This window comes from Glycine soja, chromosome 4, assembly GCF_004193775.1.
Source record: "Glycine soja cultivar W05 chromosome 4, ASM419377v2, whole genome shotgun sequence".
Lineage (NCBI taxonomy): Eukaryota > Viridiplantae > Streptophyta > Magnoliopsida > Fabales > Fabaceae > Glycine > Glycine soja.
In genome coordinates, this window is record NC_041005.1 from 51,173,952 (window position 1) to 51,196,222 (window position 22,271).

The 22,271-nt window shown below is 31.7% G+C and overlaps 2 protein-coding genes and 1 long non-coding RNA gene across 6 annotated transcripts; 1 reads left to right on the top strand and 2 right to left on the bottom strand.

The window, feature by feature from the left end:
• Window positions 1-2,810: 2,810 nt before the first annotated feature.
• On the bottom strand, window positions 2,811-8,832 carry LOC114410407 (probable L-ascorbate peroxidase 6, chloroplastic/mitochondrial). 2 transcript variants are annotated; one of them, XM_028374345.1, is made up of 12 exons: window positions 8,509-8,832; window positions 8,271-8,414; window positions 7,571-7,691; window positions 7,394-7,494; window positions 7,217-7,304; window positions 5,155-5,222; window positions 4,976-5,062; window positions 4,035-4,109; window positions 3,799-3,876; window positions 3,600-3,704; window positions 3,331-3,402; window positions 2,811-3,030 (listed from the first exon to the last, which is right to left on the bottom strand). In XM_028374345.1, exons 1-12 carry the CDS (start codon window positions 8,722-8,724, stop codon window positions 2,878-2,880), a joined length of 1,308 nt encoding a protein of 435 aa, XP_028230146.1. In that variant the 5' UTR covers window positions 8,725-8,832; the 3' UTR covers window positions 2,811-2,877. The 2 variants fall into 2 exon arrangements, with proteins under 2 accessions (XP_028230146.1, XP_028230147.1); XM_028374346.1 differs by having other exon boundaries at window positions 2,811-3,184; window positions 8,509-8,829.
• Window positions 8,833-9,383: 551 nt separating this feature from the next.
• Window positions 9,384-10,415, bottom strand: LOC114410408. Its single transcript, XR_003666294.1, has 2 exons — window positions 10,014-10,415; window positions 9,384-9,920 (listed from the first exon to the last, which is right to left on the bottom strand). It is a non-coding gene; the product is annotated as an uncharacterized LOC114410408 (long non-coding RNA).
• Window positions 10,416-14,707: 4,292 nt separating this feature from the next.
• On the top strand, window positions 14,708-20,557 carry LOC114410409 (aldehyde dehydrogenase family 3 member H1-like). Of its 3 annotated transcripts, none has more exons than XM_028374349.1 (11): window positions 14,708-14,899; window positions 15,041-15,273; window positions 17,304-17,372; window positions 17,478-17,574; window positions 17,717-17,923; window positions 18,131-18,246; window positions 18,346-18,450; window positions 18,532-18,704; window positions 18,822-18,912; window positions 19,317-19,466; window positions 19,957-20,557. In XM_028374349.1, exons 2-11 carry the CDS (start codon window positions 15,049-15,051, stop codon window positions 20,188-20,190), a joined length of 1,467 nt encoding a protein of 488 aa, XP_028230150.1. In that variant the 5' UTR covers window positions 14,708-14,899; window positions 15,041-15,048; the 3' UTR covers window positions 20,191-20,557. The 3 variants fall into 3 exon arrangements, with proteins under 3 accessions (XP_028230150.1, XP_028230151.1, XP_028230149.1); XM_028374350.1 differs by having other exon boundaries at window positions 14,708-14,894; XM_028374348.1 differs by lacking the exon at window positions 14,708-14,899 and having other exon boundaries at window positions 14,910-15,273.
• The last annotated feature ends 1,714 nt before the right edge of the window (window positions 20,558-22,271 follow it).

A 22,271-nucleotide genomic window follows, 5' to 3' on the forward strand; every position in this document is an offset into this window, starting at 1 on the left:
TTAAAAAACATTATGAAATACGTTGCGTATAAACTCAGTTTAGTACAATACAGATTATGATGCTTTTTTGAATTACAATTTTGTCATTATAATTTAAAAATCTAATTTTTTATCATCTACTATATTATTTTATTTTAAATTCTAATAAGTTTTAATTTTTTTAAATATTAGTTATAATAATACTATTATCTTTAAATTTAAATCAAATTGTTATCTCTTTATAATTAAAATTCCTGGCAACCTTGTGCTAGAGAGACTTCTAGGCATTAGGAAGCAAGAAGCCAATCAACTCTCACGTATATAAAAATGGAATTAAGCAATATTTGCCTTGGTGAATGTCCCATTTGCCACTATATTCGCTTGATTATATTTCTATTTTGTACACGTAAGGTGGGAAGTTTTATAATTTCTTAATGTTAATCTTTCGAAATAGCATATAACACCAAAGATCAACTCATGTTTGATCATATATATATATATATGTATATATTGCCCACCTGAATAGGATTACTTATTTTCTGCAAACTAGTTGGACGCTAATAAAGGTGGGCTAACGACGAGTAATTAAACAAACAAACAAGTCAAATTATCTCCAACTCGCAGAACTTTGATTTTTGGGATTAATGAATTTATTTATTTTTAATTATGACTGACTACTTGCGTCACCAGTTTTAAATTATCATAATATATATATATATTGTCAAGTAAACTCGCTCATATTAAATGAGATTACGCAGAACAGAAAATAATTGAAAGCAAAGTGAAATGTAACCACCTACTACTTATAAATTGCAGAATATGAATAAAACTTATAAAAGGAGGGTAGGTAAGGTCCGGAAGGAACCAAAGTCAGTTCAACCAAAATGGATTTAGGAATTAAGGTATTACTAAAATCAAAAGAAAATTAACAAATTGTTAATCTTGTTAGTACAGGGTTGCCAGAATCCCCCCGCACCCTTTTTTCCCTGCGTGCTTTGTTTTGCCATTAGGAGGAAGTTGAGTTCAAACTACAAAGAAAAAGTTATTTCTTTTTCACTTCTGTTCAACCTCCTCATGGCTCCATGAAAGTGACAAGTCCTTTAAGAAAACACCCAACTACACCAGGATAATGTTATACAACACGTTTTTAGTCAAACAGGAAATGCTAATCTAAATTGGAAATTTAGAATGCGTCAACATTTTTTCGGAAGGGGGTTCAATATTTGAAGCAATGAAATACAAAGAAAAAAAAATCTTATGGACACTTCAGATACATTTGAAATAGATGAAAAAAAGGAACCAGAGGGAAGATAAAGACTGAGTAAACTGCACTAACTACCTGAAGTTTTGTGAAATTATACAATTTTTTCCTATTCCTATACTAATTCTCTTAAATACATTACACCAACACCCTTTATACATTACGTTACCCTTTTTAATCGTTTAAAAGATATTCCACTGTGTTTCCTTATAAAGTTGTTGTAAGTGTTTTAAAAAATTATATACTTTCACGAAACTCAAAAACTTATTAGTATAATTTACTCAAAGGCTTTCTAAGGGTACTCCCAACCCAAACAGATAAATCTTCTTAAAAACAACCCTTCACCTTACTCATTTTTTCTCCATCCAAATATAATAAAAGACTAACGAACATCATTTTACATTAAATATATTAACATTTTGCACAAAACTATGAATAATTGTCAATTATTTAACATTTACAATAATTTATTGGTTACATCTATATAAGTGGTATAGAATAAATCTATTGGAGAAATTCTTTACACGAGAGAAGATTGTCTCTCTCTCCCTCACTCTACATCTTTCTAATTTCCTATTCATTAATTGAAAAAGATATTCAATACTATTTATATTTTTAAGAATTTAAATGCATTTACTTTCCAATCAATACTTGTATAAAGAGGATTAATAGGAAAAAAAAATTGTAACAATACTTGAAGTCTTGATGATCAGTTGCAACTTGCAAAACCTACATTCAGCCCAATCAAAGTTTCTACACTTGTCTACAACAGATAAAACAGCTCACACAAAGGTCCAAGTAAAGGAAAAAGAAGAATGATATTATCGTAGTAATATCATTTTACACCCTATTATTAGGTGAAACTTATGTGGTTCTCACTAAATGATGTCAGTCTTAATACCAATTTAACGGGTTTCATTTATTTTTGCAAGCCTGATAATAAATGGTATAAAGTGTCAGAGTATTTAAAATGACACCTACGAGTGAGTTACAAAGGATTGCCAAGATTTCACATGGTCAGAAAATATTATTGGATGACCTTTCTGAACTCAATTCTAAAGAAAATTTTTGGAACGATATACAACTTCCACATAAAACCAAAGCATTAAAGCTTTTAGAAGACTAGACTTCGATAATCATTCATAGAATCAGAACTTAAAAACCTTCTTAGACATTAAGAGAATCCAGAACTAACATTGTATGCGGAGAAATTTATTCAATGAAACAATCATATAACTTCATTATCTACTTAAACTCCCACCTCCACCTCCAGATTTAGTTGTAGTCCACATTTAAGTAGAAGCACATATGGTCAGCAGAGATATTTGCCCTGAGTGCCTTACTTTTTGCCTACCATCTTTCCGTCAATTGCTAGTGACCTCGACCAGAAGTTTTCTTCATTAATTTTTTGGTTAATTTAGATTACATTTTACCAACCCGTTGGGGACAGATTTTGTAATAGCTCGCCAAATTCCACAACAAGTAAAGATTACATTATTTATTAATTCAATAATACGCTATTTTCAAGTGATTATTTTGGCTCAATCAATAAATTACTTGCTGCCATATGTAAAAGTTAGAACAAGTGTGCAAAATGCCAATGCAATTATAGTAAAAATCAGAAGAACAAAATCCAACTAGTTTCCAAGCAGTGATGTCAAAAATGCCAAAACAGCAATAATAATTATGATATTTAGAAAATAGTTTGACTGTAGAGGCTTATCTGGGCTTCCACCAATCGCCTCATATTCAGCCCGTATCTTCTGCTTCATACCGTCAGACAGTTCTCTCTGCAATTCAAATAGGCACACTATTGAATTTATTCCTTTCTTCTTCATTTAAAACTTCCATATTTTACATGTGATATCACGTGATTTGAAAATAGCTTCTTCTTGTATTACTAAAAGATACTGGCACAAGAAAACATGACACTTGTTTTTATTCCTGCACCAAACCAGGAAAAGTAAAACAATGAACAATATGCAAATATACATCCTATGCAAGTCTTTAACGGAAAAATATGCAATAAATTTTCTCTGAATGTCAACTAAATGAATAGTAAGATTTGATAAATTGTGTAAGATAAGAACCTTTCCAGTGGAGTACTTGGCTGCTACAAACTTCTCTGCCCCTGCATTTGGAGAATCATCTATCACAATGCCCTGACAAATATAGCAAAGAACATTCTTACTTAGTAACTAGGTCAATTGTCTCGTTTTTTACTTGAATATGCACAGACATGAGACAAAAAAGGTAACGGAGTTAAGTCCACAAGAACCAAATCTCCAGATCACTGGTCACACAATCATAACTACCTTAATTTGTAAAACACAGTAACAGTAACTCAAAATGAACAGACCTCTGGAGGATCAAATTTGGCTCCAAGGTTGCTAAGTTTTGCATGGGCTTCAGCATAATCTTTAAAGAATGCTTCCTGATCTTCAGCATATTTCTCAGCATATACCTGATTATTTCACAAAGTTTTTGTTATTTTGTTATATCACAAAACTTTTGCATTTAATTGTAATAGCCATGAAATAAAACTCAAGAAACATTACCTTGAAGGATGGGTCTTCAAAAAGAGCAGCATCAGTTGGCAATACCAATAGATCTTCATCCTTTTTTTCTTTGATGTCCTGTATGTAACCACAGTTACAAAAAAAAAAACAGTAAATTCTAGCAAACTCCACTCTCCTCTACAACTCTCCCTTATAGAACACCCTACCCCCTCCCTGCCAAAAAAAGCTATATATATATATATATATATATATATACATATATATATATTTCTGACCTTGAAGTAAGAGTTGTCAAATTTCAACCATTGCACTGTCCAGGATTGTCCTCCGGGTGCTCCTGGTCCATCTTTCTGTAGAGTGAGAGTGAGAAATACATGTGAATTTCCTGCTGTTTTATTGTGTTTAAGTAAAACTATAATTGAAAACTAGTTGATTATCAGCAATACCACACTAGCTAAAATTCAGGCTAGACCTCTAGAGATGCTGCATCAATAATGTCTTCCACTCCAAAACAGAGTGATTGATTAAAACAAACCATGATGATGATGATGATGATGAAGAATATTTCAACCATAAATTAATATGTACTTGCAGTGCCCCTTGACATTCCCTTTCATCAAGTATTCATTTCAAAGTGCAACAGAGAACAATTGTATTTACAATGAACCAAGAAAGAATTAAGCCACAAAGATCTATTTAGAGCACATGCAAAACTTTTTATTTGTATAGTAGAAAAGACAATCAATATTTAAATCAGAAACTTGTAAGAAAAGTCTCAAGGTGAGAGGCATATGAGGAACTTGGACACCTTGCAGAAAACACTAACGGACGTTTGGTGATTGGGTAAAAACACAGTAAGAAAGTCACAAAATTGACATGAATCTAGAGTCTTCAGATATTTGTGGCACACATTATCTTTTCATCAATCATTTCAAAAATACACAGCCTAGTGTCTTTAAGTTGTTATGTGGGAATTAAGTTATGCAATGAGAGAAAGAGCTTAAGTGGTCATCTTCTACATGAGCAATAAAAAGTTTTAACATACAACATAATATCTATACTTCTGATTGCTACCTACAGCCTATTGTGCTCAAGGGCATTACAGCATCAAATATTAAAATTAAAATTGGAAAATATGGTTTTAACTTCGAAAAGAGTTCAAACACTTTTACAAAATAATTTCCTATAACTTGCAGGCAAAAGGAAGCTAATATACCGTATATTTAGTTTCAGGCTTTCCCCAACCACTGCGATCTGGTCTAGACCGCCCCAATGTGTGTGCACCAGATAACGCAACAATTTCCTGCAGATACAGTAACTTAAAAGTCAAAATCTGATATCTGACTATAATCCAATATACTACCTTTATTCTTGTGGGACACACAGGAAATTTACCTTGTCATTCAAACCCATATGGTAGAAAACTTGACGCAAATGATCAGCAGGTGAAGGGGGACCAGCATCTAAATACCAAAAATATCTAGAAGTTAGTCAATGTAGGATAAACTGTCCTAAATTAAGTCACAATTATCCTGTTGAAGGAGCAAAAGAATGTCATCTAAACAGACAGAATTTTAGCTTTCAAGTTGAAAACATCTACATTTACATATCTTCAACAATATAAAATTTAAAATGTGACTAGCTCAAGTCTTGACTGACTACCAATTATGGGTATAAGAATTTTGCTGTCGTTTTCATAGTTGAATTTCTGGTCAATGATCAATAAAGTCCTATAGCTGGGGCTGTTCAAAACCCAAAAGGTCTGAAAAACTAAAGTAACTAAATCCAAATGATACTTTTGTCAGGTTGGGGCAGGTTTTGAATTTGTGTAATAAAAGATTTTAAACTTACCTACTTACTAAAAGCCAAGATAGATACCCTTTGTTGGCTGTGAAGCATGAAATACCAGAATGGCAGAATGCATTAATAGAAGTTAAAAAAGGCAATTCCCTTATCTCTTGTTAGCCCACGAAAGTCAAGTTTTTATTTTTCCTCACTTTTATATTCACTCAGTTTGCAAAGTATTTTTAATTAAGCAATTCCCTTATCTCTTATTAGCCCTAGTGTTTGAACTAGTTTAACATTAAACTGTTCATTGTTTAAACATCAATGTGACAGAATGGCAGAATGTGTAAGCAGTCCGTTATATCTTATCAGCCCATGAATGTTCCCTTTCTACACTACTACTATCAGTTTTCAAAATATGTTTAATTAGTCTATAGTTTGAGTTTGAACTAGTTTAATATTAAATGTTGATTGTTTAACATTAATGTATCTTAATGTAAATGAGAAGTAGGGAAACTTTTTATTTAAATATAAAATGGTAGTTTAAAGCTTATATTTTGTTTCTTTTGAGCAAGTTCAGGCCCAAAAACTTATTAGATATGAACTAATATATATTTAAAATCTGCCTTCGTTGTATCAAACTGATTGTTGAAGGTTTATCTAACATTTCTTTGGTGTCACCTCTTCCTATTTGATGTTTTTATAGAAGAAACACTATGATTAAAACTCACTAATTCAGTAGCAGTAAATTTTCACTAACTTGGCACATATATACCATTTGAGATGGTAATTTGGAAGGGCACGTGAAAAAGGTCTACTCCAAAAAACTAGCCCAACCTTGATTTTCATGCTTTGGGCTAATTGGTTTGCAATTCTTCAATTTGGAGGATGTGAGAAATTGTTGGCTTGGGTTCAGGTCCAAACCAGTCCATGTACACCCTACCTATAATTGGCTGATAATTATCGTGCTAAACAGTGAAACCTATAACTGGAGGATAAATAGTGTGCTAATATGCTGGGGCATCTTTGTATGATTAAAAAAAATGGATCACAACCCTTTGCATCTTTCTTTCTAAAAATTTATTTATTTTATTTAATTGATAACCAAACAAGGAGGAATCCCCCCTCCCAAAAAAAAAACACTACAGTATTTAAAGAAGCAATAACAATTCCGTTAGCGGTCATTACTAGGGAGAATAAGTAATATGCATTACACATTTACACATAATAAATAACCACACAAAAATACCTGAGGATTTCTAAGAATCCTAGAGTCAATAAAACTCTCCAAAAGAAACCATTGTCAAATTCACTCAAGACTCCTTACTTTAAATGAGCACATTATGCAGTCAAATTTAATAGTTGTGCAATCAATTACATATATCTATGGAATCGGGACAGGATAATCAGGTCTGCACATCCAAGATGTCTTAAAGAGCCCAGAAGTTCAAAGTGACCATCTGCTAGTTAAATAACCTCACATTTCTTGCATCTTCAAATGCTAAAACAATTTTATTAATAGATATCTTATAAATGAATAGCTATTTGTTTCTTATTTTTTTTATTCCAAAATTAACAGTAGATTACTCAATCCAGGTCATACGGCCAACTGATAAGCAAAGAAGAGAGTTTTCTATAGCAATTAAGCTCCCACAGGATATATGGTTATTACCTGGAAGTCTCCCTTCTTCAGGGCATTGTTCAGGTCCAGATACATCCACTCTTCCATATTTCATAGGGATTTTTGGGCCTCCAGCTTCCTGAAATTCCAAAAAAGTGATCAATGTATCATCCAATTAATTCAAATAAACAATAGTCAGTCCTGAAGCCAAAATAGGACTAAGATAACCTCCACAGCTGTAGCACCAGCCAACTGAAATAAGTCTGCATATGTCACACCAGAATATTTGTCTTTGATCGGCTGAAGAAGTTTCAATGCATTTACAAGTCCTGATATGACAATTCATCAGGGAATATTACTCCATAAGCAAAATTCGGAAATAATCAATATTTAATGAATCATTACCAGCATTGGCTCCATGTTTCAGCTCAATTTCAAATCTTAAGCTACCATTAGCTCCACCTCTCTGTGGCCACTCCTCAATATTCTTATTATAAGTACCAGCATCATGCCATCCCAAACGAATCTGACATTGAAATTTATGTAATGTAAACTATTGAAATAAATAGAAGAAAAAAAATCTCATCAATGAAACAAACAAAAGTTATAATGTAAGAGGTTCATCTCCACATTGATAGATGAAACTGCTTCATGACAATAACACTTGTGATCATGAAATTTAAAGAGGAAAAAATTTATAAATGCCTTTACAAATTCAATTTGAAAAAAAAAAATCCAAAACCCTAAAATCAAGAAAGTATGCAAGTCCATGAGCAGAAGTAAACGTGACAACAACAAAAAAAGAAAGAAAACCAGCGGTCACGGAATTTGATTATTTAACGAATTTTATACTTGCATGCGCAGAGGATGATTATCTAATAATAGCATTCTTCACCAAACGACTAAATATTCGGAAGTACCGCGAAATCCTGTGACGCTTCAATTCCATAAACGCAGAGCAGACAAATGAAAGTTCGCTTATTTTATTTTAATTTAATTTTGTTTACATTAAAATCAAAGGAAATGCTAAATCAAATGCAACAAAGCAGCACAGTGATCTTTAAAATGAAAAACAAAAAATAAATAAAAAAGAAGCGAACATTACGAGAATAGGATGGCAGAACTTGGAGTTGAGAAGCTCCTTGATATCTTCTCTGGCGCTCTTCAACTGATCAGGATCAGACGCAACTGACTTCGGTGCCGACACAGTTCCGTATCCTCCACTCGAAACGCGAACCTCCGCTCTTCGCTGATAAAAATAAAAATCACAAGCGCGATTCACGCAAAAAAGCTCAAATTCTAGAAACAATCAGAATTGCGGCATTCAGAGAGAGAGGGAAAACCTGATTGAGAAAGAGGTGCGAAATACGAGGAGAGGAGCGCAAGCATTGGAGTTTGGAAGAAGAGGATGAGAGTGAGAAGAAGGAGCGAGAAGAGGAAGAGAGTGAGACGGAGGGAATGATGCGAGCGGAGGAGGAGGCGGCGCCCAAGAGAGCCATTGTGGTTGTTGGAGAGAGTTGAGACTGAGATGGTAAAGGCAATGACACACGCTCTGCCATTTTGTTGGGTCCAGCTTTATATTTATATATTTTTTTTGTTTATTTCGTTGCCTCTCCTTTTGTTTCTGTTTTGGATGATGAGATGATGTGCCAGATGGCCACCCTTGCAGTGAGTTATACGATTCACGATTTTGTTTGGGAAGTAAATGCACCTTATGTCCGCTTATATACAGCTCCCAGTTCCACCTATTTCCTTTTACGCATTCACCTACCAGCTAGGGTGGGATTGGCTTAGCGCCTTAGCGGTAGAGATGAGATAATTTGCAATTAAACTAAATTTATTAAAACCTATAAAAATGAAAGAGAAAATCATTAAATAAATTATGAGATTCATTAAATTTTATAATTTTTATATATTTCAATCATTAATAAATTAAAAAAACATATTAATAGTATTTTTCAACTATCTATTTCATCCTTAAAATATTATTCTCTCTCTTAAATAGTACCTAAAATAAATAAATTATATATATAACCTCTCAAGTATTAAAAGTTATACTATTTTTTTAAAAAATGTCAGTAAATCTTTTAAATTACCTATTAAAAATTAGTAAAATATATAACTTAAAGATTAAATTTATAAATACTAAATACTTTACGATTACTTATACAATTTTATTATTTTAAGGATTGTTAATTTATGATAGACGGTGATACTCTAGGAAACTCTATAATTCATATAAGAAGCATCGTATGCCAAAAAAATAATTTATGTATTTATTTACATTCTTATAAATTATAGACAAATGATAGTGTGGTCCAACTATGTAGTTGGTTTATGGTGAACTAATTTTTTTATATTGTTGGATTCATCTTACCCTTGCAAATATATTGTAAGTCTTCCATACTAGATTTATTTCTTCTCTCTCCACTATTGTTAGATTCATCTCACCGTAAAGTCTTTCATATTAGATTTATTTCTTCTCGGCACTTTCTCTCTCCACCCTCCAGCACCAATTCTGTCGATCGCTCGCGATTCCCTCTTCCTCCCTCTCTCTTCTACTCACGAGCGTCCTGCTCCTGCAGGCAAACCGCGATCCGTTGGTGATGAAATCCAAGGCCTCAACCCTAGCTTGCCCTCGTGGTCGGATTGATGTGGATTACATGAGTGTCGGTTCTGGTGTAGAGCCTAGCGATGATGAAGACCTCGTCCAAGTCCAGCGTCACCACGATCACTGACGTATCCCTCAAAGCACCTAAAATTTGAACGAACGAACACGAATTAGGTTGAAAATTGGCAAGTGAAAGTGATGAAATGAAATTAAGGGATGGACCCCAAACCACTACACCTTCTCTTTTGTTTTCAAAGCTTGTGTCTGTCGACCTTCCCTCTATCTCCATTGATGCTTCCCTCCACGCTACCATTTCGGAACTTGGTGTGGCACTCTTCGTCACGCACACAACATGTTTGGTGATTTGTGTCACCGAGACATTCTCAGAACTTGGTTTCTTGGAATTCTATTGTGTCTGTTGCTGGTGTTTGTAGTGATTAATTGGTAGGGTCAATTGATGTAGTGGGTTTAGTATAGGTCATTTTGTTGCTAGATTTTGTAGCCATGTGAATATTTTGATGTAGTTGGTTTTCAGTTCCAGATTAGAATTTAGTTAGCAGGTTGATGACGACATGGATGTTACAACTGGTGTCTTAACATTGAATGAATGAATGGATTTATTAATGAAATCATGGTTTCTTAATATGGTTTATATCTCATTTTGCTCATTTTCTGGTATAAATAAACTAATACTGCAATATAATTTGCTATTGTGTGGTTGTGCTATCAATTACCATATAATAAAGATAACATTTATTCATGTGAGTGCTATCTATTGTTATAAAATAAAATATATTAAAATGAACTACATTGATAGCAAAGTTTGATATAGTGCCAAAGAGAGCACCGTCCCAACGTTTTAGCCAAAAACTTAATTGAAAGTGCTAAAGTTTGATACTAGCGTCCTCTCCAATTCCACGATAAAATAGAACAATAGATTTATTTTATCTACTTTCAACTTACAACCGTTTTTAAAATTTTGAAATTGACATTGAAACTTAACATTCAAAATTGAAACTAAGTTTAGTATTTAATAATTTTAAAATTGGAAATAGAAATCCATCTCAAACGGGGCCTAAGTTTTTTAGTGTGTGTTTATTTTTAAATGAAAACAAATGAACACAGTATTTATATTTTACATTATAGAAATTAATATTTTTATTATTTTAAAATTATTTATTTAATGCATATTTATCGATTTTAATTTAATAGTGTTTGGGTTTTTCATTTCTTACCTTTTCTTAATCATTATTGAATTACATTTTTTTTCATTTTTACAACTATTTAATTATAATATTATTACTTTTATAGTTATTATTTAAAGAATTTAAATATCAATATCATAATTATAAATCACAGAACATAAGATTTAAGTGTTTGATTCTTATTCCTATGCCAAGTTTTTATTTTAGTCTTTATATTTATAAATTCAATTTTTTGTCCTATACGAGCATATTTTTTATATTTTAGTCATTGTTATTAATTTTTTGACTGTATAAAACGGTCACAAAATAGATTTATTATAAATATTAAATGTAAAATCTTGTATAAAATTAAAATATAAAACTTTTAAATATAATTAAGGACTAAAAAATAAATGCAGATATAAGGACCAAACAGATTTATTTATTTATTTTTATATGTTAAGGGGCTAAACGCCCAAGAACAAAACGATAAAAAACCCAGGTGGAGAAGTGCACTCCAGAACAGGCCGCCATTAAACCACAAGATAGAAAAGTAGGGGAAACATCAAATAATATGAATAAAGAGTCTTGAGTTCATTATTGATAGTTATTGTTTAATAAGTCATCATAAATTCTAATTAAACTTTATAGCATTCCTTTTAAAAGAAACAAATCTTTCGATCCCACATTTTATTTTTACTCGTGTGAAAGGACTCTTATAAAGGCAATTCTGATAAACATTGTTGAAAAATGTAAATAGGAAATTTTGTTTTAGAGCTATAAAGAATTTTTCTTTTGACGAAAGTGGCCATTGACGAACACATTCCAATGGATGTTAGGTGTCTGTAAACACATGCTTCCAGTCAAAAGATCATGATCTCCTCCTTTTCTTTGTCTCCACGAAATGCCAATGTTTAAAAATGTATATTGAATCCTTTTAAAAAATGTATAGTAAATTAAAAAATATTAAAAACTAATAAAAACCCCAATAGATAATAGTTAGACTAATTATTTTAATTTTATAAAATATGCCATTTTAAAACAAATATAATAATGTAATAATATATTGTTTTAGTTATATATACACAAAATAATTTAAAAATGGGAATAAAAGCAAACGCAATCCATGCGAATGGACTGATATTATACTAGTTTAGTTAAACAAATATTTTTAATGTTGTGGGTAGTATTTAAGTGTAGTAAATTTCCCTCGAAAGAATTTAAGTATAGTAAATAAAAAATAATCATTTTTTTGTAGAAGAAAAAAAAAATCATTCTAAAAAAATATTAATTTGACATATGTATATATAAAGTAAGCATAATTGTACATTTAAGTTTCTAACTTTCCCGATTTTATGAATTTTGTCACCCATTTTTCATTGCACATTTTGTTCCCTAACTTTTAAATTAATTTTACACATTTTAACTTAATGTTAGTTGATCGAAAAAATTGAAGTATAGTAAATAAAAAATAATCATTCTTTTTTTAGAAGAAAAAAAAATCATTCTAAAAAATTATTAATTTAACATATTTATATATAAAGTAAGCATGATTGCACATTTAAGTTTCTAACTTTCACGATGAATTTCGTCACCCATTTTTTTTATTGCACTCCTAACTTTTAAATTAATTTTACACATTTTAACTTGATGTTAGTTGATTGTTTGTTATGGCTTGTTAACCCCTGATGTAGCAGGTTAATCGTTCATATGACAGGTTGATTGCAGACGTTGACTGATGATGCAGTAATATATGGGATTATTGACTAACAATGGACATGAAAAGGGAATTAAATTGCACTGTTTATTTCCTTCTTATTTTAAAATTTCATGTATTTTGTCTTAATTTTCTGTTTTTTTTGTGTGCATTTTGTTCCCTTTTTTTTTTTACATAATTTTACTCCTTGACTTTCAGAATTTGGAACAACACAATAAAACCTAAAATGCATAAAGAATTTGAACACCCAATTTTAATAAACACCAAAAATGAAGAAAAAAAGGGTAAAAAAAAGGCAAAATATTAAATAATTGTGAGTCTTTGCCGTGATTTTAGGCTTTTGGCCACGCATGTGACGCATATGTACATTACAACATTCTATTTTTTTCACTTTAATTTTGGGCTTTGCTGTGATTTTGCTTTTGGTAGTACTTAACCGGAAAAAATCCTAGGCAGAAACCACAACACATGAAATAAAGATTGAGCATAAAGAATCTTTCTTTTTACTTCTCAATTTAAATATTGTTCTTTCATATTAATTCGTGGTTTTTCTTTCATTATATACAACAATAAACAAGACATACCTCACAATCAGAGAAAATCAAAAGTCTTCCTAATAAAATAAAAGACCTATATCAAGATGCTAAAACAAATATAACAGGTGCGTTTATCTATATATAAGAAATTTAATTTTGTTAATAACATCTATTACAAAAAATTGATAATCTTTAAAAAATCAGTTTATTTCTAGACAGTCAGGTGCAGTAAATTGTAATTGCTAATAGTCTTCTTTGATTTTAGGATTGGGGAATATCCTTTGGTATTTTTTTTTATATTTAATTGAATTATCTTTGTGACTCTTGTGTTGTACTGTCCATAGCAAAACTTATATATCCCAACTCGACACTATACAACTCATTATTAGTTAGAAACATGTGATATCTAAAATAGAAATATTGATCTCCTCACAGTATAATTTTATTGGACACCATGCATTATCATTCATGTAGAAACTTCATATCTTAAGATTATATTATTATCAATTGCACCATTTGATTGTTTGCTTGCATGATTATATTTATGTTTTAGTTGTCCTAAGTGAAATTTGTTTGTTTAGTTGTTTCTAATTTTGCATGTAATAAAAATAAATTGATGATCATCCTATTCCAAGCCCCTTCACAGCCATCATACGCGCTAAGTTCGTAGGAACAAACTTTATTATCGAGATAACACATTACCAAACTTTATCATCGAGATAACTTTATTTTAATTGTCCAAATTGTAAAGCTTCACTATCATTGAAGGAGAAGTTGATAAGGCAATGAAGAAAATATAGAGACAATATTTAATCAAGAATAGGCTATGTCTAAAGGGAAGTTCAGTCTTACTGATCATAGTGAATTATCAAGGCCTATACACGTCACCGACTAGACTTCATAGTTTTTAAATTTTTTAAAAAAGGACAAATCGATCGACTTTAAAAAAAAAATTAAAATATTGATTTCTTCAAAAGAAAGAAAGCAAATAGATTAAGAGTCCTGATTTTTTATACGCACATATCTCACGTAAATCTTACAATCTTATTTATTTTCTATGTTTATCTTCCTCTTAAATCATAGGAAAACGTTTAAAAAACACTCAAAATGTTATCTAACACTTAAAGAAAAAGAAAAAAATATATTAAAAATAAATATAATATAATTTATGACGTGATAGAAAAAACAAAAAATATATTAATAGAGTGTTTAAAATTAAGAGATTGTAAGAATCACTAATGTGTTTTCATTTTTATTCAATAGATTAATAAAGTGAAGAGGGTATGGTCAACTTTGCTTTGAAATATCTCAACATAAAATATGAAAACAACAAAATTTCCAAGTTGTACGGAAAATTGATTTGAGAAATATCAATTATTAAAAAAGTTAAGAGAGAAACGAAAAAGTCGTGATTGAGGATAATCGTGTTACATTGGGAACAAAAAAAGTTGTCTGGCCCATTCAGGAGCACCAACTTCTTCAAAACGACAAATATGAACCCTACTGAGCCACATTAGCGTTGCTCTCTCACCGCCAAGCCACTGCACAGATAATGTTCCCATGGTATGATTCAGAGAGTCACGTCGTTGATTATTGGAGCAAGCACGCACGCTATCCTTATCTATCTCTTCTCTTCTTATTGCTCATTATTACGCGTCTCTCTCGTGTAGTATATATATACGTATGGTACTGTTCTTTCAATCATTAAACTCCTTTATATTTACACACACATATATACCTCTCCTCCTAATTTATATCCCAAGTTTCCACCTATCCAATTTCACCGTTGCTAGCTCCTGTTTCTTTCTTTTTTGTCGGAGAAAATAGTGATAGTAATGTCGGGTGAGGAGACACAGAGGAATGTGTTTGGCGCGGAAACGGCGTCGTCCTTGGTGAAGGAGCTGAGGGACAACTTCGGTAAAGGAACCACGCGAAGTTACGAATGGAGAGTGTCGCAAGTGAAGGCTCTATTGAAGGCGGTGGTTGAAAACGAGGACCAGATCGTCGGTGCTCTTTGTTCCGACCTAGCCAAGCCTCCGCTCGAAACCGTCGTCTACGAGGTACTAATTAGTAATTAGTACTGTACTTGTCTTCATGTTTGGCACCGATCTTTAACTTAATTTCTGTTCTACGATTTATGTTTCACTTTTTTTTTAGTACATGTCAATCGAATACAGTGTGGGAATTTATAATAATTTATTATTTTTTTTTGAAAAATTTAATTGCTTGAATGTCTTTAAATGTCATAGATTCTTCGGACATGATTTTCATTTTGTTTAAAACACAAGTGTACAAATCAAAATTTTGACAGAATATCAAAAGTTTTCTATCATGTGTAACGACAAATTTTTAATTCATATAAAAAAATGTAAAGATCTAAAATCCTACCATTTTATATAGAAATGTATACGGTATAGGACGGATTACTTATGTCTCTTTGTTAAAAGTCAGATATATTCAAATTATACCCTTAGTAAAAACTTGTATGAAAATTATCAATGAATCCACATTCTAATAACCCTATATTTTTTTAATAATATTTAGAAAGAGGAAGGAAGAATGGTCTGTGATAAGAGATATGATGTGATAAAATAAAATAAAAAATAATGATAGGTGTTGATATATAGAATGTATAATACATATGTGAACCACTCAAAATTATAATAGTTTCATCCATCATGAATATATTCAACTATAATACTATATTATTCAATTACACTCACAATATATCATTTAATTATTTAATAATTCAATCAAAAATTAAATTTTCTAACGCCTCATCAAGCATTTCAAAATCTTAAAAGGATTTAATCGTGTGTGAATTGAGCTATAAGTTGTCAACCATCTTTACCTGATGAATGATTTTGTCTGCTTATAATACGGACCGACAAAGTGTTGTGGCTGCTTGTTATATTTTTAATGGACCGACAAAGTGTTTTGGCTGCTTGTTAATTTTCCACGGACCACAAATTACTGAGATTGATTAACTGTGAGTTTTCTGATGGAAGATTAACATTCGATATATACATATATTAAAGTATTAGTATTTGTCTCTTTCCTGTAAATCACGTGGTGAAATAAACATTTAAACACGCAAAAGTTTTCCAATTTCTAACATGCATCGGCCAGTGGAATAATCCCTACTACTTCAATTTGTATGGTACATATAATAATTCTGTCGGAGGAATAGGTTTTTAAGTGAGAAGAGGCTAGGCAGTGACCACAAATGAGCATTAGATCTTATCTGAATTTCTCTATTAAATAAATTAAATTAATACAAGAGGAAAGTTCTCAACGGGATTTTATAAAAATTATGGGTTATAGTGTTTCAATTTTTTTATCATGGAATAAATTCTTCATAGCTCTTTTTATCATTATTATTAAATTAGTTTCTTAAGTATTTAAAATCTAAACTTTTAAATATGTTTAGTTTAATTCAATCCTTGACTAAAATCTTATATTTAAATATTATGATACTTTAAGGAAAGGTCTGAATATTTTATGGTTTAAGTATCATGTGAAATTCTAGTCTTTAAAATTAAATATAGTTCGTTTTCTGATGAAATATAAATGATAAATATGTTTTTTTAATGAATATAAATAATACTCCTCCTGTTATTTTTAAACTGCAAACATGATGATGCATAAAACTAAATAGATTATTGTATACATATACTATATTTAATTTAGGTGCTGTAAGTATCCATAAAAAATGACATATTATAACTATATATATCGCCAATTTTTATATAATTAAATATCTGTATGTATCAATGATATGGCAATGCCTTATTAATTAACTAGTACATGTTTTGATTTATTACTTTGAAAAAACAATCAAATAAGTTAAATCATAACACTAATTTAAGCAAGAACCCGGAAAGCCATTTTTACACATTTATGATATTAATTATTCCACCTTTCTTCAGACTTGCAATATATTATCAACTTAACATATTTTGAAATTTGGAGCTTCTTCGACAAGGACACGAAGCTGATCTAATGTGGGGCAAAAAACTAGTTTTAACATACAACTGCGTTAAATATCATATTTTCAGTCTACTCTTTATTGATGTAGTTTGCCATGCAGATTGGTATGTTTAAAAACTCATGTGAAGTCATACTGAAGGAATTGAAACATTGGATGACGCCAGAAAAGGTACATTGTATCTGAATTTCTTCCGCCGAGAAGGAATTTGACAAATAATATTGCTTATATAGTGTATTAGTAATTTGATTCACCTAATGTTCTTTTTAATTTCAGGTTAAAACGTCAATCAGAACTTTTCCTTCTTCAGCTGAAATAGTACCTGAACCGCTGGGTGTCGTGTTAGTCATCTCTGCATGGAACTATCCAATCTGTATGTTAATATTTACTTGACCTTGATTTTTATATATTTTTACCTGACATTTTCAGCCTTTCTTCTTTTTTCTTTTAAAATCTACATTAAGTTATTGATAACTACTAACTACATTATTACCTTTCTCTGTCCATCATTCCAGTGTTGTCCCTTGATCCAGTAGTTGGAGCTATAGCAGCTGGTAATGCTGTGGTTCTAAAGCCATCAGAAATTGCTCCGGCCACTTCATCAGTACTAGCAAAGTTGATAGAGAAGTATATGGATAACTCATTTGTAAGAGTTGTTGAGGGGGCAGTTGATGAAACAACTGCACTATTGCAGCAAAAGTGGAACAAGATTTTCTACACAGGTTTTTCTTCTTTGTCATTAATTATTCTAGTTTTCTTTATAATTGGTCTGTTTTTATGTATATATACACGTGTAATTTTGAAATCCCTCCTCAGGGAACCAAGTAAATGCATATATAATTTGAACATAAAATAGCAAGAGAATAATTTTTTTGTCTCATTCAAGTTATGTATACATTTTGTAGTATGAATAATTCTTGGATTTTTAGGTAATGGAAGAGTGGGAAAAATAGTGATGACTGCGGCTGCAAAACACCTTACACCAGTTGTACTGGAGCTTGGAGGAAAATCTCCTGTTGTTGTTGATTCAAACAACAATTTGCTGGTACTACTATTGCCTAAGCTAAGCCTTTTTGTTTTCCCAATTACTTGCTATTACCTTAACCTCTTTCAGACTCATTCTTATGTTAATATGTATTTGCAGGTAGCAGCTAGACGAATAATTGCTGGCAAGTGGGGATTGAACAATGGACAAGCCTGCATTTCTCCCGATTATGTTATAACAACAAAAGACTATGCTCCCAAGTTGGTATGAAATTTTCCCTATGTGTAATTGGAGTTATGAATCCATGTCTTTGTTTATTTATTGTTTGATTCCTCCTATTTCTAGGTGGATACCCTAAAGACTGAATTGGAGTCATTTTATGGAAGGAACCCGTTGGAATCTGAAGATTTGTCTCGAATTGTGAGTTCCAACCACTTTGCTCGCTTGTCAAAGCTCTTGAATGATGATAAGGTTTCTGGCAAGATTGTTTATGGAGGCGAAAAGGATGAAAAGAAATTGTAAGCTCCCTTTATCTGTTTTTGATTAAATTTGACCTTATAGAGAGACCTTTTATTAATATTAAAGAAATGCAATAGATCTTGACACTGGCCTTTTTATTGCCCCAAAAATTTCAGAAGGATTGCTCCCACTATTTTATTGGATGTTCCGCAAGATTCTTCGATAATGGGTGAGGAGATATTTGGTCCATTGCTTCCCATCATCACGGTATGAATAAAGGCACATGAAGAACTGTTTGTATGATGCATATTTTCTTCTTCAAATTTCATTTATGTTCTTTGATTGCTTTTCCAATAGTCTAATAGGTACAATGTTCACATAGTTTTGCAACATGTTTTCAACCTGCAAGAGTAATTGATATGTGCTTCTTCAGGTGTGATAAGAGTCACAAGTCCCAACTAGAAAAGCAGCAATAAGATATATTGGGGAAAACTTCAATTGATTATGTGTTACTTAGAGATGCTAGTCTTTTTGTGGACATTTACAAAAGTTTTATGCTAAATGTTAAACTATATAACGTGGAAAGAGGTGATATAATTTAAATAGTTCTCAGCAATGAACTAAAGCAAAGGAAGATCAACTTTCATACTTTTTTTTTTTGAGTGGAACAGGTCAATAAGCTCGAAGAAAGTATAGATGTGATCAACTCAGGAGCAAAGCCCCTCGCTGCATATGTATTTACAACCGACAACAAGTTCAAGGAGCAGTTCGTAAAGAATGTTTCTGCCGGGGGTTTGCTCGTCAATGACACTGCCTTACATGTAATATTTGTTCTTTTCAAAAAAATTCATGAATATGCATGAGTTTGCGTGTGCCTTTTGATGTGATTCTTATCCCTGAACAGATTGTTGACAACTTGTTGCTATGAAATCATTTTTTTTCCTTGGATACCTTTAAACTTGAATGGATAGATAATTCTGTGTTAATGTCAAGAAAATAATTTTTGAATGAATATATATTTCAGTTTCTCTCAGGATAGAGAAGAGTTACTTTTTTTTTTAAAATGTGCGTGGTGCATGTGTGTGCAATAATCATATCTCTGTTTCTGTTGATTCACATTGAATTTGATGAATTCTTCAATTTTAGATGTTTTGGTCATAGATTATGATTCATTTTAAGAACTTTTCCCCATCTATACATATGATATGGATATAGGCATTTTGCATTGTTATTTAAAAATCCTTATTTTCTGTTTCATATCAACTTAAAATCTGAACATTTTTCATGTGTATTCTCCTTTTCCTGGTGCAGCTTGTGGTTGATACCTTGCCATTTGGGGGAGTTGGGGAGAGTGGAATGGGTGCATACCATGGGAAGTTCTCTTTTGATGCTTTTACACACAAAAAAGCAGTTCTTTATCGCAGTTTTGCTGGGGATTCAGCAATAAGGTACCCACCATACACGGATACAAAACTGAGATTGATGAAGGCTCTCGTCGGTGGTCGTATCCTCGGAATAATTCGTGCTCTTTTCGGATGGTCCTAAGCTTAACTTGTTTTGAAACCTAGCTATTTTTTATGTATCTTTCGTTCTGGTTTTTTTGTACTTCATCATGCTGTGTAGCTTTATTATTATTTTTGTTTTTTTAGAAGAAAACCAATAGGCGAGAGTTGCGCATGAAAAAAGCAAAATAAATTAAATAATCATTGCTACTTTTCTTCGTGATTGTGTTAGATGTCTTGCGGTTGTAATGTGGCTAATGCCTTTTAGAGGCTATGCAGGCTGTGATACTATAAAATACTGTGTATATATGCACATATTAACATGCCTTTCACGGAAGGACAAGGCATGCATGCTCTTATGTATGTCATAAATTTATAATCCAGATTTTGCTAGCGATTTTGGTTTCTCATGTTGATAGTAGTGTTGTGAATCTGACATGTATTTTGAAGAGCACAGTATTATTAATATTGGAATTGAAAGCTGTGTGTTTGGAGTCAACTATCTATAAACAAGATAAGGGGGACAATATCAATACACAAAAATTCTAGTGGTTAACCCAATATTGGCTAAACTACACGCAACAACAAATTTTTTACTGTAATCGAATAAAATGTACAAAGATTGAGAATGTACAGAAATGTCCTCTCAGAAGCCTTTCTCCTGTAGAAGAAAAAACTCTCAATTCTTGAAGAAAATCTCATTTATTGACTTTGGATGACAAAGACTCTGACAATGAAAAGCTTTTTTTTTTTTTTTTTATTTCCTCACTATCTCTTTCCCATGTACCGATATGTGGGACCTTATATATTGATCCAAGATACAAATAATAAGGCTTATCACACCTAAGTCTAAATGGAAGTCTAAATCAATTCTATGATTAGCTATTCTTATAATAAGTACAAAAGATCAATTTCGATGAGACGTACCCACATCTAACATTTCCAATCCTGATCTATCAAGTCTCTTTAGATAAGGTATGATCATATGTACCTAACAACAAATTGTATAAACTGATGCAACAAAAATTCTTAGAGGATAAGGCATGTCCACGTCTAATAACACAATGATTCAACATTCATCCTTCAGCTAAATACCCAATTTAGTTATTGGATGTATAAAGTAATGATACTTGAGTTCCTGAATTTTGAAAATAAATAAAATTTTAGTTCTCAATAATATGATAAATTTATTGTACCTTTTATTTCTTTTGTTAACGTAAACGACAAAGTCTATATGACATCATTAAATCGTTTTGACACTGAGAAATTTGTTGAGCATGCTGATGACTTGTGCGAATTAAATTGTCATCTGAAATTCCGATAGATCAATTTATCAACTCAAAACCAAAATCTCTCTCACACACACACACAACTAAAATCGCTTGCTCTGTTTTCTTCTGACTTCGCTATGAGCTCAGATGCGAGTAGAGAACGAGGTGCATCAACCATGGTACATTTTCCCTTCTTCTCCATTAGAAACCGGGAAAGAAATGAGAGTTATTGTGCGGAAAGTGTGGTAAACATATTATGTGTTCGTAGAAGCTTAGAAAATTAAGCTGAAAATTGTTCCTTGACATAAATAAACCTCTATATTGGTAGAAGTTGAAAACAAAAGGGTAGAAGCCGAAAACATAGCAAAAATACAATTTTTTGGGTTAAAAATTGTTACAAATTGCATAAAAAACACTATTTGTGGCGATTAAAAACTGCCATAAATTACTTTTTTTTTTTTGCAAGAATAAAAGCCATCTTCTTAAATCCAGAAAGAAAAATAAATCTTCTTTGCCACGTTCTTCAATTTTTGTCCCTTTATTTCTCCCATGGCTTTCATGGATGATTCAAACCCTCTCTACAACTTTCAAGGCACAGGACACCATAGGATACTGTCTCCGACCCCAACATCATTTGACACTTACTACTACCAGAGCGTGCTAAGAGGAAGAGGGCTTCTTTTCGCAGATTAGCAGTTCTAGCCTCCGGGTGATGATGTCTCGAATCTTGACGGTGGTGGTGGTGTCGGAGGTGGGTGATGGCGGTGCAGAAGGTGGCATAGAGGCTGAAATTTTTCAGATTTGAGTGTTTTGGGTTTGGATCTCAACGCAAAAATAAGGAACAAGATTTCTT

Excerpts from the sequence above, each read along its gene's own strand:
- LOC114410409 (XM_028374349.1), top strand. The coding sequence starts at position 15,049 with ATGTCGGGTGAGGAGACACAGAGGAATGTGTTTGGCGCGGAAACGGCG. Across the intron at positions 18,705-18,821 it reads GAAAAGGATGAAAAGAAATT|AAGGATTGCTCCCACTATTT; the intron begins GTAAGCTCCCTT and ends CAAAAATTTCAG. Across the intron at positions 18,913-19,316 it reads CATTGCTTCCCATCATCACG|GTCAATAAGCTCGAAGAAAG; the intron begins GTATGAATAAAG and ends TGAGTGGAACAG.
- LOC114410407 (XM_028374345.1), bottom strand. The coding sequence starts at position 8,724 with ATGGCAGAGCGTGTGTCATTGCCTTTACCATCTCAGTCTCAACTCTCT. Across the intron at positions 8,415-8,508 it reads CGCACCTCTTTCTCAATCAG|CGAAGAGCGGAGGTTCGCGT; the intron begins GTTTTCCCTCTC and ends TATTTTTATCAG. Across the intron at positions 7,692-8,270 it reads AGTTCTGCCATCCTATTCTC|ATTCGTTTGGGATGGCATGA; the intron begins GTAATGTTCGCT and ends TTTCAATGTCAG.